Source organism: Nicotiana tabacum, chromosome 7 (assembly GCF_000715075.1).
Source record: "Nicotiana tabacum cultivar K326 chromosome 7, ASM71507v2, whole genome shotgun sequence".
NCBI lineage: Eukaryota > Viridiplantae > Streptophyta > Magnoliopsida > Solanales > Solanaceae > Nicotiana > Nicotiana tabacum.
Genome location: NC_134086.1, coordinates 173,147,109 through 173,168,065, shown reverse-complemented (window position 1 = coordinate 173,168,065; position 20,957 = coordinate 173,147,109). Strand labels below are relative to the sequence as shown.

The window sequence follows — 20,957 nt, the reverse complement described above, 5'->3', positions numbered from 1 at the left end:
ATATGCAATTTAGAAAATCTTAGACCAACACATGAAGCTTTGTTCTCATAAGCAATGGATTAGACATTAATAGGAGGTATTCAATGCTAAACTAGCTTGGATATAAACCAGCATTATCAAGATGAACTGTCTTGATTTCATAATCTGAAAATTATGCTCTTAATCGAGAAAAGCAATTCCAAATGCCAAACTGCAGGTTGACAATAATTACACATGTAACCATCTCATATATGCACCTATAAGTGGTTCACATGATAGGTGAACGAGCCCATATTCACCTTTTATATATTTCAGAATTAGGGGTCTTAGTCCCAACTTTAGCTGGTATAATCAATTCATTATGAGAACAAGCAACACATGAGAATTCCTGAAGAATCTTCTAGTTCTTTAGTATATGCTTATCTGAATTCTCAAATAGCTCATTTAAAAATGGCAAATGAAAACTTCAAGTTTATCATGTCATGTGCTATCTCTTAATAAACTTCTGGTTTACTATGGCATAAACTTTTGCTTTAGTAAACTTCTGGTTTACTGTGATACATGATATAGTACAAATTAAAGAATAAGGCAGGTAACTTCTCACATACATATTATTTTACCCCCTATGATTGTGGAAACATGAAGATTATCAATCTTCCAATCATTTGTAGTCTCAATATGATAGCCATTTGTATTAGTAAACTTCAGGTTTACTACAACATATGTTTTGACCATAATCATATAATATGAATGACATATTTGTATATAAGCTCTTCGAGAGCCTTAATTTATTATCCACAATCTAATATTTATCTGGCACTACTGGTGTCATGTATTCTTTAGGCAAACATTTAGCTCTTCAGGAGTTATTGATACATTTTGTACTATCAAATATTGCTCAGACACTGCTGGTGTCATGAGAGAAAATCACAATCAAATAAACAATGTAAAACAATTGTTTAAGCACACGAAAACTCTTCTTCATAATATTTTTCCACTTCAGGAGGTAATTTCAACTGTGTTACTTCTTCAGGAGCAAATTTAAAATACGAAATATTGAGTATATATTCTCTCAATTATATTAACTCTTCTGGAGGTGAATTGTAATGTATTCACATCAAGAGCGCGTTCATATTTACCCGACTTATTAGTATTGTCACATTCACTTCAGGGAATGGATTAATATTATCAAAAGTTCTCATCCTTCAGGAAATCGAACATAATTATCTGAATGCGCATTAATCACATCAAATTGTGATGCCTCAACCTCTTTTAAAATATTTACTACTTCAGGAGCAAATCGAGGCGTGCATTTAATATAGAGAATATTTATGTAGCTTATCTTCAATTGTAACCATAGAAAGCCTAAATTATTACCACTTCTGGTGGTTAACAAAATATAATTACAATGAGATATATGAAATATAACTACTTCTGGTGGTTGTATATTTCTTGCAAACTCTGCTAGAGTTTAAGTTGATCTAATAATATTATCCATATTCTTTAAAATGACATAAATAAGATATATTATAGTAAACATCATTATCAAATCATAATTTTTCTTTATGTACAACAATTACATAACCATACTATCTATTACAAATAACAAAAATTAAAATATTTACATTTCTACAGATTCACCACCGATTACATGACTTGTTTATCCTTCTGGGAGTGCAAAGTAATCAGCTACATCCAAATGCATGAAGTCTAAATTATCTTCAAAAATAAAATTTGCTTCAGCATTTTTCTCTGTCTTCTTCAGGGAGGCTTGATAAAGCTCAACCAGGTGCTTTGGCGTACGACAAGTACGTGACCGGTGCCCTTTTCCTCCACATCTATAGCATGCATTTTCTACATTTGGCGCTTGCACCGCTTCATGCTTTTGTTCCTTCCTTTTCCACAGCTGGTGGTGAGGAGGCTTCTTTGGTGCATTATTATTACCATGATTGGGGTTTCTTCCCCGACCACGACCATGACCACGACCGGGGCCATGACCTCTTCCACGTTTAGCTTGGTGGAAGTTCGTCTCATTCACTTCAGGGAATGGACAAGAACCAATAGGTCGGCTTTCATGATTTTTCATTAATAGCCCATTATGTTGCTCTGCTATAAGAAGATGTGAGATAAGTTCAGAATACTTTTTAAATCCCATCTCTCGATATTGCTGCTGCAGGAGCATATTCGAGGCATGAAAAGTGGTGAAAGTTTTCTCCAACATATCATGATCAGTAATATTATCACCACATAATTTTAATCGGGAAATAATTCTGAACATAGCAGAATTATACTCTGATAGATTTAAAATCTTGTAGCCTTAGATGAGTCCAATCATAACGTGCCTGTGGAAGAACGACCATCTTCAGGTGGTCATATCTATCTTTCAAATTATTCCACAATATGACTGGATCTTTAATAGTGAGATATTCCATTTTCAGGCCCTCATCAAGGTGATGGCGTAGGAATATCATTTCTTTGGCACGGTCTTGGTTCGATGCCTGATTATTATCCATGATGGTGTCTGCCAGACCCATCGCATCAAGATGAATTTCAGCATCAAGCACCCAAGACATGTAGTTTTTGCCTGATATATCCAGGGCTACAAATTCAAGTTTAGAAAGATTTGACATTATTTAGGAAAAGAAAGTTCTTACCTCAGATACTTTCAAAATATTTGCTCGAGATGGTAGAGCTTCGTGCTGATAACGTGTTATAAAACAAAGACTGTAAAGTAAAGACAAGTATAGAGAGAAACTGATATATTATTCGAACTCAAACTGATGTACATAATGAACTGAAATCTCTTCTATTTATAGAAGAAAGGAAGCTGCTCTGTAAGCTGCTACTACAAGCTGCTGTGTAAGCTGCTACTACAAGCTGCAGTGTAAGCTACTATAAGCTGCTGTGTAAGCTGCTACTACAAGCTGCTGTGTAAGCTGCTGCTGTACCAGATATGGATAATCTTCTACTGAGAGCAATATTTATCCATAACGGAGTACTGAATGGATAAGCTTATTATATCCGGTATGGATAATTTTCTACCGGGGGTAATGTTTATCCATACCCGAGTGCTGAAAAGATAAGCTTATTATACTCGGTATGGATAAACTTCTACTGGGAGTAATGTTTATCCATAACCGGGTACCGAAGTGATAAGCTTATTATATCTGGTATGGATAATCTTCTACCGGGGTTAATGTTTATTTATAACCGGGTATCGAAGTGATAAGCTTCTTCAGGAAGCTTATTTCCAATAGAGTACTTAAATAGATAAACATATTTACGGTGGACTTCCATATGGATAAGCTTCTTCAGGAAGTTTATTTACAACGAAGTACTAAATGAACATCCATCATTAATGTCATTCATATACATTTTCTACATAAGGATGAAAATTAAAGTGGATAAAGTCATGTTATGACCATGTATCACATTTTCAAGGAATAATCTTCAAATCTAGAAAATCCTAAAATATTTCAACCATTAATTAGTCCACACCCAAATCTTAGTATAAAAAGTTGAATATAATTTCTTTCCCTTAACCACGTTCAAGCAAAACATATTTACATAGTATATATCTTGCTTCAACAAGATACACAATCAACATACACTACTAGTACTTGCGTTTTCACAAGGTTTCTACCTCTTATATGGTATTCAATAATAGATATATTAATTCTCTTTTTATGTGAAATCTATTGTTTATTTACTGTCCTACTATATATGTCATTTTATCAATTACCATAGTATTCTCTTCATTTATGCAAGAAAAATTATACTACTACTAATTATCATGCTTCACTTTATTTGAAGTTGACTCATGAACAGTATAGATATATAGAAATCGCGGGTTCGACAAAAACCATTGATTCTTGTTCAAAAATACTTATATATGTCAAAAATAAATATAATTATAATTAATTAAATATATACTCTCTTTTTAAATTCGCATTTTAACTTAGAACTAATGGTATTTAAATTTTGAATTTGTTACCTTGCATGACTAGTTTTAATTAGATTATCTAATGTTTTAATCTAATATCTATATTTTGTATATTTTTTAATTGTAGAAGATGAACACCTTCATTAATAACGGATTGAACAAAAAGAAAGTGGTGTTCATAATAGGAGCTACTGGAACTGGAAAATCTCGTCTCTCAGTTGACCTCGCCACTCATTTTCCAGGAGAAATCATCAACTCCGACAAAATGCAAGGGTATAAGGGACTTGATATTGTTACAAACAAAATTACAGACCTTGAGAAACAAGGCGTACCGCACCATATGCTAGGTAAATACTTATATGCACCTCAGTATTTACACGAAACGATCAATATTAATTAACTTTAATTTTATATATTATTTCCTAGGTGAAATTGATCCGGAAGCTGACTTCACGGCTGAGGATTTCTGTTATCAAGTTGTTTACCACATAGAATTTGTATTGAATTCTGGCCATATTCCTATAATTGTTGGAGGATCTAATACTTACATTGAGGCACTTGTGGAGAATCCTGTGTTCAAGTTTAAATCTAAGTACAACTGTTGCTTCCTTTGGGTTGATGTTGCTCTGCCTGTTTTACACTCTTCTGTTTCCAAAAGGGTTGATCACATAGTCCATGCAGGTCTGTTTATAATTCTCTTCAATTTTTTTTTGTAGTGGTTAATCGTAATTTATAAATAGTTGTCGTTTAAGAGATTTGACATGACAAAGTGAAAAAATTATCAAAATTGTTCCCTTGCCGGGATGTTATTATCATTATTGTTCCCTTGTCGGAATGTTATTGTCATATTATTATTCCCTTGCCGGGATATTTGTTTTGATATTATTGTTCCCTTGCCGGGATCCTTTTATGATTGGTGTTGATAAAAGAAATGGGAGCGGGTTGCACGCCTGCAACGGTAATATGTGAAATGGGAGCAGGTTGCATGCCTGCAACGGTAATATATGAAATAGGATCGGGTTGCACGCCTGCAACGGTAATATGTGAAATGGGAGCGGGTTGCACGCCTGCAATGGTAATATAAGAAATGGGAGCGGGTTGCACGCCTACAACAGTATTATATGAAATGGGATTGGGTTACACGCCTGCAACGATATTACGTGTGTACCTGTTCTTCTATTTCCTTAATTTTGCTGGTAATTGATTTATGACATTCCTTATGTTTCTCTATTGTCGTTCCGTTGTTACCTGTTGGCTGTTACTCCCCACAACATGTTTTCCCACCCAACTTAGTTGTAATTATCGGCTTCTATTTCCGTTGTATATGATTTAACTACACAGGTTTATTTGGTAGTCTGGTCCTAGCCTCGTCACTACTTCGCCGAGGTTAGGCTACGCACTTACCAGCACATGAGGTCGGTTGTGCTGATACTACACTCTGCGCTGTGTGCAGATACTGATACCGGAGCGCTTGGACCGCCGTGAGGGTGCTGTCTTCAGTCCACACAGGCAATCCGAGGTAGTCCTGCAGACGTCCGCGGGCCTTGGCGTCTCCTCCTATCTTTTCTCTTTTTGTTTTTACTTATTCAGAGATAGACTTATGTAATTCATTCAGACTTTGTTTGTAGTATTCTTAGACTGTCTGTGAAGCTGTGACTCCAGTTTTGGGTAGTACTGTACTTCAACTTATGTAGCAGTATTTGGTTGGAATATATTAAGTTTTGGCTTCCGCATTTTCGATTGTTTAATCTTATTCCGTTGTTTAACTACTTAGTATTTTACATTGTTTAATATGTTTAAATAAAAAAAGGGAGATAAATTTGCAATATTCGGCTTGCCTAGCTTCCACGAGTAGGCGCCATCACAACTCCTGAACGTGGGAAATCCGGGTCGTGACAAGTTGATATCAGAGCTCTAGGTTACATGGGTCTCACAGTTCAAAGACAAGCTTAGTAGAGTCTGAGGGATCGGTACGGAGACGTCTGTATTTATCCCTAGAGGCTACAGAGTTAGGAAAAACTTCACATTTATTCCTTCCCGTCGTTCGGTTTGGTTTCTCAATGCTAATCGAATTTCTACTCTATTCTTTTGTAGATGGCGAGAACACGCGCTTCCTCATCCACTGACCAGCAGCTCGAGCCCCCAGCAGCGACTCCTATGAGGGGCAGAGGGCGAGGCCGAGGTAGGGCAGAGCTCAGCCCAGAGTAGCAGCACCAGCGGTGGAGCCTCAGGTGGACTTTGATGATGAGGTTCCAGACCAGACAGTTCTAGTGGGCCCAGCTCAGGTCCCAGAGGGGTTTATTGCTACCCTAGTACTCCAGGATGCTCTGGTCCCGTCTAGTGGGCCTTATGGAGAGCAGATTATCTAGACAGCTGTCATGAGATTCTCAGGAACATGGGGATCGTGGAGACCAATAGGGTCGATTTTTCTACTTTTCGCTTGTCGGGATCCGCCAAGACTTGGTGGAGAGATTATTGCTTGGCTAGACCAGCCGAATCACCAGCTTTGACTTAGAAGCAGTTTACTTAGCTATTTCTGGAGAAGTTTCTCCCAACACTCAGAGAGAGGCCTACCGGAGGCAGTTTGAGCGTCTCCAGCAGGGTTCTATGACCGTTACTCAGTATGAGACCAGATTCATCAACTTGGCACGTCATGCTCTTATCATACTTCCCACACACAGAGAGAGAGAGAGAGAGAGAGAGAGAGAGAGAGGGTGATGAGGTTTATTGAGGGACTTATTCAGCCGATTCGACTTTAGATGTCTAGGGAGACAGGGAGTGAGATTTCTTTTCAGGAGGCGGCCAATGTGGCCAGGAGAGTGGAGATAGTTCTGTTGTAGGGAGGTGGTTAGGGGTCCGACAAGAGGCCTCGTCATTCAAGCAGATTCATTGGCGCCTCGTCATTCAAGCAGGGATTCGTATGGTAGAGGCCATCCTCCTAGGCCTTTTTAGTCAGCACTTCAGGTTTCTCATGGTGCTTCAGATGGCCGTGGTTCTCATATGCAGTATTCTGATCAGCAGTCCTATAGTGCACCACTAGCTCCTATCAGTACACTGTCGCTTCAGAGTTTTTAGAGTCGTCAGCCCCAACAACCGAGGGTTTGTTTTACTTGTGGCGGCACGAGGCACATTGCTAGATATTGTCCTCAAGCATCGAACAACTCTCAGCATTCGGGTTTCCATGCCATGGTTTAGGCACCGAGTGTTCCACAGCCCGCCCCGGGGTAGGGGTAGAGGTGCTAGAGGTGGAGGTAGAGGTGTTAGAGGTGGAGCTCAGACCGCTAGAGGTGGAGGCCAGCCAACTGCAAGCTATCCCAGAGATGTAGTCCAGGGTGGTGGGGCCCAGCCCCGATGTTATGCTCTTCTATCCAGGCCTGAGGCTGAGGCTTCCGATGCAATTATCACAGGTACTGTTCTGGTTTGTAGCAGAGATGATTCAGTTTTATTTGATCCAGGGTCTACATACTCCTATGTGTCATATTATTTTGCACCATATCTGATCATGCCTAGTGATTCTTAGAGTGTTCCTGTATATGTGTCTACACCGGTGAGTGATTCTATTGTGGTAGATCGAGTCCATCGTTCACGTATAGTTGTGATTGGGGGTCTTGAGACTCGTGTAGATTTGTTACTTCTGGACATGGTTGATTTTGATGTCATATTGGGGATGGACTGGTTATCACGCTATCTTGGACTGTCATGCCAAGACTGTGACCTTAGCCTTGTCGGGTTTGCCTCGTACAGAGTGGAGAGGGACTCCTGGTCATTCTACCCCTAGTGTTATCTCTTATATGAAGGCTCGGCATATGGTCGAGAAGGGGTGTTTGGCCTATTTGGCAAATGTTCATGATTATAGTGTCGAGGTTCCTTCTATTGATTTTATGCCTGTTGTTCGTGAGTTCCCTGAGGTATTTCCTTCATACCTGCCGGGTATGCCACCTGACAGGGATATTGACTTTTACATTGATTTGGCTCCGGGCACTCAGCCCATTTCGATCCCGTCGTATTGTAAGGCCCCGCCTGAGTTGAAAGAGTTGAAGGAGAAGTTGCAAGACTTGCTTGAAAAAGGTTTTATTAGACCTAGTGTTTCGCCTTGGGGTGCGCCGATGTTGTTTTTTCAGAAGAAGGATTGATCGATGCAAATGTGTATAGATTACCGGCAGTTGAACAAGGTTACAACAATCAAGAATAAGTATCCATTGTCGAGGATTGACAATTTGTTTGACCAACTTCAGGGTGCCAAGGTTTTTTCGAAGATTGACTTGAGATCTGACTACCATCAGTTGAGGATTAGGGCATCCGATGTCCCTAAGACAACTTTTCGCACTTGGTACGGGCATTATGAGTTCTTGGTGATGTCATTCGGGTTGACAAATGCCCCAAAAGCTTTTATGGATTTGATGAACCGAGTGTTCAGGCCTTACTTGAATTCGTTCGTGATAGTCTTTATTGATGATATTTTGATCTATTCCCGCAGTCGGGAAGAACACGAGCAACATTTTAGAGTGGTTCTTCAGATTTTGAGGGATAGTCAGTTGTATGCCAAGTTTTCAAAGTGTGAGTTCTGGTTGAGTTCAGTTGCATTCTTGGGTCATGTTATATCAGCAAAGGGTATTTAGGTTGATCCGAAGAAGAGGCAGCGAAGAACTAGCCTAGACCAGCATCAGCTACAGAGATATGGAGTTTTTTGGGGTTGGTAGGCTATTATCGTCGGTTTATGGAGGGGTTTTCATCTATTGCCGCCCCGATGACCAGGTTGATCCAGAAGGGTTCCTAGTTCAGGTGGTCGGATGAGTGTGAGGCGAGCTTTCAGAAGCTTAATACAGCTTTGACTATGGCACCGGTGTTGGTTTTGCCCATAGGTTCAGGGCCATATACAGTTTATTGTGATGCATCTCGTATTGGACTTGGAGCGGTGTTGATGCAGGATGGTAAGGTCATTGCTTATGTTTCGTATTAGTTGAAGATTCATGAGAAGAATTATCCGATCCATGATTTGGAGTTAGCATCCATTGTTCACGCATTGAAGATTTAGAGGCATTATTTGTATGGCGTGTCATGTGAGGTGTTCACGGATCACAAGAGTCTGCAATACTTGTTCAAGCAGAAGGAGTTGAATTTGAGGCAGAGAAGGTGGTTGGAGCTATTAAAGGACTATGATATCACCATCTTATACCATCTGGGAAAGGACAATGTGGTGGCCGATGCTTTGAGTAGGAAGTCAACCAGTATGGGCAGTCTTTCTTATATTCCGGTCGGTAAGAGACCGCTTGCCTTGGATGTTCAGGCTTTGGCCAATCAGTTCGTGAGGTTGGATGTTTCTGAGCCCAGCCATGTGTTAGCTTGCACAGTCGCTCGTTCTTATTTATTAGAGCGTATCCAAGATCGATAGTATGATGACCCCCATTTGTGTGTCCTTAGAGACATGGTGCAGCACTGGGGTGCTAAGCATGTTACCTTAGGAGATGATGGAGTTTTGAGATTGCAGGGTCGAGTTTGTATTCCTAATGTGGATGAACTCCGAGAGTTGATTTTAGAGGAGGCCTATAGTTCCCGGTACTCTATTCATCCAGGCGCCGCGAAGATGTATCAAGATTTGCGGCAGCATTATTGGTGGAAGAGGATGAAGAAGGATATCGTTGCATATGTGGCTCGGTGTTTGAATTGTCAGCAGGTTAAGTACGAGCATCAGAGGCTTAGTGGTTTGTTTCAAAGGATTGAGCTTCCCGAGTGGAAGTGGGAGCGGATCACTATGGATTTCGTTGTTGGACTCCCACAGACTCAGAGGAAGTTCAACGTAGTGTGGGTTATTGTTGATAGGCTGACCAAGTCAGCGCATTTCGTTCCTGTGGCAGTCTCTTATTCTTTTGAGAGGTTGCCTGAGATTTATATCTGGGAGATTGCTCGTCTTCATGGTGTGCCAGTGTCTATCATTTCGGACTGAGGTTCGCAGTTTACCTCACGTTTCTGGAGGGCAGTTCAGCGAGAGTTAAGCACGCAGGTTAAGTTGAACATAATGTTCCATTCTCAGACGGACAGGCAGTCTAAACGGACTATTCAGATTTTGGAGGATATGCTCCGAGCTTGTGTCATTGACTTTAGAGGCTCGTGGGATCAGTTTTTGCCTTTAGCAGAGTTTACCTACAACAACAACTACCAGTCGAGTATCCAGATGGCTCCTTGTAAGGCTTTGTATGGTAGGAGGTATCGGTCGCCGGTTGGATGGTTCGAGCCGGGCGAGGCTCGGTTGTTGGGTATGGATCTGGTTCAGGATGACTTGGACAAGGTCAGGATTATTCAGGATAGGCTTCGTACAGCTCAGTCCAGGAAAAAGAGTTATGCCGACCGTAAGGTTCGTGATTTGGCTTTCATGGTCGGTGAGTGGGTATTGGTTCGAGTGTCGCCTATGAAAGGCGTGACGAGATTTTGAAAGAAGGGTAAGCTTAGCCCTAGGTTCATTGGCCCATTTTAGTTTCTTGATCAAGTGGGAGAGGTGATTTACAGACTTGCGTTGCCGCCGAGCTTATCAGCCGTGCATCTAGTATTTCATGTGTCCATGCTTCAGAAGTATCACAACGATCCATCCCACGTGTTAGATTTCAGCACTGTCCAGTTGGACAAGGACTTGTCCTATGAGGAGGAGTCGGTAGCTATTCTAGACCGGCAGGTTCGTCAGTTGAGATAAAAGAGTTTTCCTTCTGTTCAGTGGAGAGGTCAGCCTGCTGAGGCATCGACCTGGGAGTCCGAGTTCGACATGCGGAGTCGTTATCCCTATCTTTTCCTCGACTCAGGTACTTCTTTCTTATGTCCGTTCGAGGATGAACAGTTGTTTTAGAGGTGGAGAATGTGATGACCCAAAAGGTCATCACTTGTTTTAGAAATAAATTCTGCGTTCTGAGGCCTTAAAAACCTCTTTCAACATCCTCTCAATTTGCGTACACAGTCCGGGCGCGTAGGCGGAAAGCCATTATGTGAAAATCTATGAAAAATGATGAATTTTGATTTTAAAATGAATTTAAGTTGACTTTGGTCAACATTTTGAGTAAACAGACCCGGACCCGTGATTTGATAGTCCCTGACGGTCGGTAGGAAAATATGAGACTTGGGCGTATGCCCAGAATCGAATTCCGAGGTCCCAAGCACGAGAAATAAATTTTTAAAGAAAATTGTTTTCTAGAATTATTTATGAGTTTTGGAAATGAAATGTGTTTAAAATTTGATGGTATCGGGCCCGTATTATGATTTTGAAGCCCGATACAGGTCTTATATGTGGTTTAAGTCGAGTTTGTAAAATTTGAAAAGAAACGGACTTGAAATGACGTGAATCAAACCGTATTTGAGAAAAATTGGAAAATTTGAAGTTCTTAAGTGATTTCATGATTTTGATGCTAAATTCATAGTTTTTGATGTTATTTTGGCGATTTGATCGCATGAGTAAGTCCGCAGGGTATTTTTGAGGTAGTGTGCATGTTTGGTTTGGAGCCCCGAGGGATCGGGTGAGTTTCGGATAGGCGTCAGAGTGTTTTTGGACTTAGAAATACGGTATTTCTGTTGTTGCTGGTGTCTGAGTTTTTAACTCTATGCGATCACGTGGTAACCCTGGCGAACGTAGAGCACAAATTGGGAGGAGGCAGGTTTTCACTATGCTAACGCATAGACCTGGGTGCGAATGTGGAGCTTTGGGAATTTACTCTACGCGAATGCACCGGGTCAGTCGCGAATGCACAAAGTAGGAAGGGGCCTGGGGGCTGGGTAGTTTTAACCCTATGCGAACGCTGCCCCTAGCTCGCGAACGCGTAGGTCAGGAGAGTCAAACCTATGTGATTGCATAAGCTTGTTCGCGATCGCGTAGTTTATTTTTGACCAGTTATTTAAAACAGTAACAGAAACGGGATTTAACAAAAATTTCATAACTTCTTCTTCCAAACTCCAAATTGGGCAATTTTTGAAAGAGAACTTCACCACAAATCCATAGGTATGTAATCTTAGACTCATTTTCTTCAATTTCCATTAACAACTATTAGATTTATAGGCCTAAATCATGTTCTTAAGGGTAAAAAATTAGGGATTTGGGTAGAGTTAGGGCTTTTTGTATAATCAGCCGATTTAGACCTCGTTTTGGGTCAGATTTTGGAACTAATTACATATTCGGGCTCATGGGTGAATGGGTGATCGGGTTTTGGTCCGAACCTCGTATTTTGACCATGCGGGCCCGAGATCGATTTAATCACAGGTACATTGCATTAACTTTCTGGGTTTTATTTTACGATTTTTGGGTTTTATAATATTTCTCTATTCTTTTCGAAAATACGAAGTTCAAATGAAATCTTTTAAATCCTATATTCTTCAATTTCACTCCTTTCAAAACATTTAATAAGCAAACTCAATTTTGCTACCTCTCAAGGCAAGCAATAAATATAAATCAATAACAATATCAACAAGGCATGATGTAAGTCTAAAACTACTCGGACATAGGCATAACTAGTAGCTATGTACGGACTCTCGTCACCTCGTGGTTCACCTATGGGGTTAATTCCCTCTTACAAGGTTAGAAAGGAGACTTACCTCGCTTCGAAATTCCATAACCGGCTTCCAAGCCCTTTCAATCAACTCAAATCAATGCTCAACGCTCCCACAACTAGTCAATAAATGAGAAAATTCATAAACGTATGCTCTAATACTCACACCAATTTAATTTAGATAAATTTTCAACTCCGCTCGAAAAGTTGACAAAATAGCCCTCGGGCCCACGTGCCCGGATTTCGAAATTTTTTGAAGATAAACTTTACCCATAACCTCACGAGCTCAAATATATAATTTACTCTCAATTTCATGCCCAAAATCGTGGTCAAAATCTAAAAATATCAAATTTTAGGTTTTCTACCAAAATCCCACAATTTTCACTAATTTCTATGTTCAAATCTATATATAATCATGTATTTAACTCAAAACTAGCATAAACCACTTACCTCATGCTTGGTGATGAAAATGGCACTCCCAAGTTGCTTCAAAAATCGGCTCCAATGAAAGATTTGAGATGAAATGAGCCAAAAACCCGTCTTTTAAACAAACACACTGCCCAGCGATTCTTCGCACCTGCGGTCACTTGATCGCTTCTGCGGTTCCGCAGGTGCGTACATTATACCGCTTCTGCGGTTCAGGGCTCCAGCTCATTTCCGCTTCTGCGCCTTCTCTTCCGCAGGTGCGGTTTCGCTTCTACGGCGAGATGACTGCATCAGCGGTCCCATCACTCCCAGCCAAAATCGCATTTGTGACCCTCACGACAGCTTCTGCGGCTCCGCACCTGCGGCCAAAACTTCGCAGGTGCGTTTGCGCCAGGTGACAGCAGCCCTCAGTCTTTCTTCCAAGTCTAACTCGATCCGTTTACCATCTGTATCCCACCCGAGGCCCTCGGGACCTTAACCAAATATACTAACACGTCCCAAATCACATTACGAACTTAGTCGAGCGTTCAAATCACATCAAATAATGCCAAAACCATGAATGCACTCCAATTCAAGCTTAATGAACTTTAGAACTTCAAACTTTTACATTCAATGCCAAAACCTATCAAATCACGTCCGATTGACCTCAAATTTTGCACACAAGTCATATTCGACATTACAGACCTAATTCAACTTCCAGAATCGAATTCCAACCCCGATATCAAAAAGTCCACTTCCGGTCCAACTTCTTAAAACCTTTAAATTTTTAACTTTAGTCAAATGACTCCCAAAATGACCTACGGACCTCTGGATCCACTTCCGATCACTCCCCCAATACCAAAATCATCATACGGAGCTATTTTCAGACTCGAAATTCCAAACGGACATCGATAACACCGAAAGGCACTTCAACCCAAACTATTGAAATTCTTCCAAAAATGCTAGCTTCCACCATGGGCGCCGAAAACTCTCCCGGGTCATCCAAAACCCGATCCGGAGATACGCCCAAGTCCAAAATCATCATACAAACCTCCAGAAACCTTCAAATCTCGATTTCAAGGTCGTTTACTCAAAATTCCAACCTTAACCAATTCTTCCAACTTAAAGTTTTCGAAATGAAAATTCTCTTTCCAAATTGACTCCGAACTTCCCGAATTTCAATTCCGACCACGCGTACAAGTCATAATACTTGAAATGAAGCTGCTCATGGCTTCAAACTGCTGAACGACGCGCTAGAGTTCAAAACGGCCGGTCGGATTGTTACGATTAAGTTATCTAATTGTCTATTTGATATATTCAGGCATCATTTCTCAACCTTTTTATATCAAACTTACACTAATTTTGAGAAATAAATTTATAAATAGTTGAAAATATAATAAAGTGCTAGAAATATCACATTTGGAAAAAAACTGTTACGTTCTCCACATTAGTAGTCTTAAATAATCGAAACGAAGAAAGCACTCGATATTAACATGAAGGCGGCGTCTTTGCCTGGAAAATCTACTTAATATGTCTATGCATATTGTAGGCAAAAACTTTAAAAGTGAGGTCTCGTGTTCGATTCTGCGTACCATGCTTGTGTGTGTTTTAATTTTCTGTAACTTTCTCTGCCATAAAATAGACGTCGTCTTACCTGACAAGGAAAACTAATTCAATGTGACGATAAACAGTTTTCTTCTGAAATTGAATTATTTCAAAAAACTTAAAATTCTAACTATAAATTTTTTAGGTTTTCTCTGCAATTTGCAATATCTATTCATCAAATATAAAAGGTAACTCTGAAAAGATTACTCTTTCTCTGCAATTTGCAATTTTTAGGGATTTCTAAGTTCTCTTGGTATCCTCCCCCCCCCCCCCCCCTTTTTTTTTTCTTTCTAGCCGGGATTTCATGATGATTCTATTATTTTCTTTGTGGGTTAAATTCTATAAAATTATTTAAGGTTTATCTCTATGAAGCTGGATGGTTATTTTGTGTCTTATATAGAAAGAAGAAAAAAAATATTTTCTCCGCCCTATTTTATGTGTATGTGTTAGTACTATTTAGGGAGTTTAAATAGTTTTTCAGTAATTACGACTTTGTCAAACTCTTTTTAAATAATTTGAATATTTAATTATGTTAACTCATAGTGCTTTTTATGCAATTAAGCATTGTAAAGATCAAGTAGCGAGGTTTTGATAGAATAATAACTGATACTTATGTCGTACTCCATCGGTAATATATAAATGTAAAAGGACACTAAAAGCATGAAGTTTCATTATAGATTTGATCTCATATGTATCCTCTTAGTCACGAAAATATTCATGCATGATGTAGACTTATATCTGGGATATGATTAACACTAATCTGCAGTTTACACCACTGGATCATAAAAGTGGTTGATCCGCCGTCTTCCAGATAGAAAATTTTACTCTCACAGATAGAAAATGTGAAAATAGGAATAGTAGCTTTTGGAGTCAATTTCTCAGTCACTTTACTTTATTTTGTAACCGGAAAGTCATCATACTTTGCACATTGTAACTCAAAAGTCACTCAATACATTTAGAGCATATTTTTCACATTGTTTTTAACTCAATCATTTAAAAAATATTTTAAAAAGACACCCATTTAAACCGTGACTCAACTCGCTCTTTGACCCGATCCACTTTCTCTTATTTTTGTTACAAAAAATGTAAATATTACTTTGCTGTTTAATTATCTTGGTTTTCATGGTTTAAGCAAAGTATTAAATCAGTTTGACTATAAATAGTCTTCTAGTAACATTATCTTTACTACAAGCAATGCGCGTTCTTGTTCTAAAACATCAAGAATATTGTCTTTTAATATATTATTATATTAATATTTCTCAATCAAAATTCAAGCATAAATAACTTTTTTCAGTTTTCCTTCCTCCTTTTTATTTTCTTCCACTTCAATGCTGCTAATTTTCTTGTTTCACTGTCAAATTTAACTCCTCGAGTTTGTTAATATTATTTTCTTATTCTCTATTTAATACTCTTAAACCAATGTATACGTTCAGTATAACTATATTGAGAACGAATATAATATACTACAACAAAGTAATATTTATGTTTTTTATAACAGAAACAAAAGAAAATAGGCCGGGTCATGGAACAGTCGAGTTTGATTTAAATGTTTTTTTTTAAATGGTTGGGCTGAAAAGAAATATGAAAATAATGTTTAATAATGCCTTAAAAGTGTTGAGTGACTTTTGAGTTACAATGTGAAAAGTATAATGACTTTCGAGTTACAAAACAAAGTAAAATGACTTTCATAGATAATTTCTATTAGTGCAGTGACCATATGAGTAATGGATTCGTAGCTTTTGGTTCAAATTTTTTTAAAAAAACTGTCAAACCGAAAATTATTTCAAAAACATTAAACAAATGCCCTGCACCTAAATGCCGACTCCTAATGTCGTTGTTAAATATTTGGGTATTTAGGGTGATAATCTATACTATATTAAAAACACGAAGGCCTTTAGCGAAATATCGTTCGCCTTTTTTACCCTTTAAAAATAGGTTATATATTGGATATAATCGTAATTTAGTTATTCTCCTAATATTTAAGATTTTAAAATAATCTAAAATTATAGTTATTAAATATTACCTTATTCGAACTACATATGTCTACCTAATTATTAGGAATTCAAAATCAAATAGAAAATTAATTATAAATCTTTTGCTTATTTGAATTATATAAAGTAATTATGACTTTTTTCATATATGTCTTAGATAAAGTGCATATAAACGTACGTTGGAAATCTGCTAATAAAACTGTAGATCTTATTTTAAATCTTCAAAAATTGAAGATTAGAATTTGGAAGCTTTTGCAAAGACTTAAGATATAACAACATATGAGCTCAATCTAATGAAACAGTTAAAAGAGAAAAAGAAAACATAATTAAAGAAGGTATAAATCGATATTCTTTATTGAGTCAGTTATATAAAATCAATATTTTTTTAAATATAAATTACACTTTTACTTTATAATTCAAATATCGTTTATATGGTTTTGTAAAAGCTTTATACTCATTTAGATAGGTTACACGCGCAACGCGCGTACCATAAGACTAGTATCATAAAAATCGAAGGGAATGAATTAAAATACATACCCCTTTCTCACATAACTAGAATAGCAAATTAGGAGATAAAACTAGGAGCAAGATAAAAAGGAAAGGAAGATCATTAATGTCATTCATATACATTTTCTACATAAGGATGAAAATTAAAGTGGATAAAGTCATGTTATGACCATGTATCACATTTTCAAGGAATAATCTTCAAATCTAGAAAATCCTAAAATATTTCAACCATTAATTAGTCCACACCCAAATCTTAGTATAAAAAGCTGAATATAATTTCTTTCTTTAACCACATTCAAGCAAAACATATTTACATATATAGTATATATCTTGCTTCAAAAGGATACACATCAACATACACTAGTACTTGCGTTTTCACAAGGTTTTTACCTCTTATATAATATTCTATAATAGATATATTAATTCTCTTTCTATGTGAAATCAATTGTTTATTTACTTTGATGCCGTAAATATGTAGTGTCCTACTATATATGTCATTTTATCATGATCATAGTATTCTCTTCATTTATGCAAGAAAAATTATACTACTACTAATTATTATGCTTCACTTAATTTGAAGTGGCCTCATGAACATTGGCAGATATATAGAAACGTGGGTTCGACAGCAATCGTTGTTTCTTTTTCAAATATATATATGTAGTTTAACTATAATATTTTAATCTAACATCTATATTTTGAATTTTTTTACATATGTAGAAGCATGAACTCCTTCATCAATAACGTGGTGTTCATAATGGGAGCTACCGGAACTGGAAAATCTCGTCTCTCAGTTGACCTCGCTACTTATTTTCCAGGAGAAATCATTAACTCTGACAAAATGCAAGTGTAGTAGGGACTTGACATTGTTACAAACAAAATCACAGACGCTGAGAAACAAGGTGTACCGCACCATTTGCTAGGTAAAAACTTATCTTCAACTCAGTATTTACACCAAACTAATAAATAGTAATTTAACTTCAATTTTCTGCATTATTTGCTAGGTGAAATTGAGCCCGAAGCTGACTTCACGGCTGAAGATTTCTGTTATCAAGCTGTTTACTACATAGAATATGTGTTGAATTCTGGCCATATTCCTATAATTCCTAGAATATGTGTTCAAGTTTAAATCTAACTACAATTGTTGCTTCCTTTGGTTTGATGTTGCTCTGCCTGTTTTACGCTCTTCTGTTTCCAAAAGAGTTGATCACATGGTCCATGCAGGTCAGTTTATAATTCTCTTCGTTTTATATATATGATGTTCATTTTGGTGTTCATTAACACATTTACCTTTTGTATAGGTTACTAAAAAAATAAGAATTAGCGACGCACAAATTAATCTGTAGCTAAATAGAAAAATATGTCGCTAATTCTATTTAGAGACGAATTATTAATGATTTAGCGACAAATTAACAATGGAGTTTATAGCTAATTCCATTTTTTGTAGTTGTTAATCGTAATTTATAAATAGTTGTCTTTTAAGAGATTTGACATTTACAATGTGAAAAAATTGCTATTATATCAAAAATCTAATAAAATTTGAGACGTTCTAAACTTTTTTCTTTTCGTCATCTAATCTCACCTGCAATTATCTCATATATGAAAAAGTATTGACTACATGCATGCATGGAACGTGCACAATCATTGTTTAAACGTATTAGTGCCATGGTTAATTATATATGCATTAATTTAGTTTATTTTAATTTTTCTGTTTTTAATCAAATAATTATTGAATTAATTATGGTGCAGGGTTAGTGGATGAGGTACGAGGAATATTTGTTTCTGAGGCAGATTATACCAAAGGAATCCGACGATCCATTGGTGTTCCAGAAATGGATAGGTATTTAAGAGAGGAAAACAAATCAAATATTGATGAAGCAGCTAAACAGGTACTCGTTGAATCAGCCAGTGAAGAAATTAAGCTGAATACGTGCAAATTAGTGTGTTGCCAACTTGAGAAAATTCGACGTCTGAGGAACGAGAAAATGTGGCCAATTAACCAAATTGATGCGACCAATGTGCACAAAAAATCTGGAAAAGAAGCTGATGATGTTTGGAATGAAATGGTGAAACCTTGCTTGGAAATTGTTGAAGAATTTCTCAAAGATGATGAGAAGAATGTTGAGGCAGAAACCAACATTAGAACTATGTTTCCATTTAAGAAGCTGCAAGTTGCTATCTAAGATTTTCATTAATGTGATGTTGTAATTAGTGGTTTTTATTTCTTTTATTTACTAGTGGCTAAGTAAAGGGAAGGGTAAAGGAAAGGAGGAGTTGAGAGAGGGTTTAATTTTGTATATGTTTACCTTATTCTCGATCTTCTCAAACTACGCAAAGATCTGATGTCACGACCCCGGTTCACCCTCCGTGAACCATCGTGACGACACATAGTCTTTACGATTAGGTAAGCCTAAACTTGCGGAAGATAACCAAAACTTGCGGAAGTAAAACAATTTTAAAATAGAAATAAGGCGATAACAGTGTTAAATGTGCTGCTCGGTGTACACCATATTTATATAGTCTCAAAACCAATATCTAATTTCAAGACCCGAAAACCCACGAATCACAAGCTAAGAGAAGGAAAAGAAAGAATGAATAAGAAAGGAAAAGGGAAAAGAAAAATGAAAAGAGAGAAGAAAGAGAAAGAAAAGAAAAAAGCAAAAGAGAAAAAGAGAAAAAAAAAGTAGAAGAACAACAGAAGAAAAAAAAAGAGAAAGAAAAGAAAGAGAAAAGAAAAATCACAACAACGAAGTAATTTCTATGACATGAACTACGTTCGACCTGATTCCTTTTAAGGATACGTAGGCAACTTCATGGTTCGGTCTCATCGAAACAAAAATCCAAAAATCCCCAAGCAAGAAACTGGGGCAGAAGTCGTGTTTGTTGTGAGAAACCTGATTCCGAAAGTTGTAACTTTAACCTATTTGAATTATTTTGAGCCTTTTATATCCTTTCCTTCTAACCCTGTCCAAAAGCCCACATTACGGTCCAAAGAAAGACCTTCTGATCAGTCTTTGAGAAATGCCAAGTCGAGCAAGTAAGGCGACAAGAGAGAGTCTTGTTGGTGAAAACCTTCACAGACACCGTAAGGCGACGGGAGATGAGAGAAATAAAAAGGAGAGAGTCTTATTGGTGAAAACCCTCACGGGCACCGTAAGGCGAAAGTGAGTTGAGAGATGAACGAATGAAAGAGGTTTGCTGGTAAAAGCCTTTCAAGGCACCGCAGGACGAACAAAGTCAAGGTTTGGTTAAAACAATCAGGTCATGGAAATTCTGGGGCAACGAAGTATGGCAACTGAAAGTTGATTGGTTGGACAAATTGGGCCGATTAATCCGAAATGCATGTCATGATCATTGGTACCAGTTATTCCACTCAGATAAGTTTCTTTTTCTTTTCCTTTTGTAGCAGTCATCTGATTTTGGATTCTTCTTATCCTTAACCCGCAAAGTTATTGCATTTTATTTTCTTTTGGGTATTTATCTAAAGATGTTTCAATATCAGTCTTGTCAAAATCAAGTGAAAAGGATTTCAAAGCTCACTACCGACTTCCAAAAATTGTAAAGCACGGAGTGGTCAAAGCACACTAAGGATAACATGATGTAAGAGAGGGTACAAGGAATCGCCGGAAGCTTCATCGGTGGAATGGATTGGTAATGGCATGGGAGATGCAAAGGTTCAGACAAAAAGGTCAGGGGTAAAACAACAACATGGGTATAGAACACTCGGTTCATCAAAGGTTATGGGGTTTGAAAGTCAGTCAGAAAGTTAAAGTGGTTCAGGGCCAGTTCGGAGAAGCCAGTCAGAACAAAACATTGCAGCAAAAAGATCTTCAGCAAGAATGCCATCAGCTAACCACTGCTTTAAATTGACAAAATTTTCTTTGATTCAAACAGTGGCAGAAAATTCGTTTGATCCGGAGAAGCTCTCCGTAGGGGAAAAGAGCAAGCACCAAAACAGGTTTGACCGTAAAATTTCAGGACCCTCCTGGAAAATGGGACCTAGTTTAAAGT

General features: G+C 37.8%; 1 protein-coding gene across 1 annotated transcript; it reads left to right on the top strand.

Moving 5' to 3' along the window:
- The first annotated feature begins 4,052 nt into the window (after window positions 1–4,052).
- LOC107805874 (adenylate isopentenyltransferase 5, chloroplastic-like) lies at window positions 4,053–19,224 on the top strand. Its single transcript, XM_016629971.2, has 3 exons — window positions 4,053–4,269; window positions 4,349–4,603; window positions 18,696–19,224. The coding sequence occupies exons 1-3, from the start codon at window positions 4,053–4,055 to the stop codon at window positions 19,127–19,129; spliced, it is 906 nt and encodes a 301-aa protein (XP_016485457.2). The 3' UTR covers window positions 19,130–19,224.
- The last annotated feature ends 1,733 nt before the right edge of the window (window positions 19,225–20,957 follow it).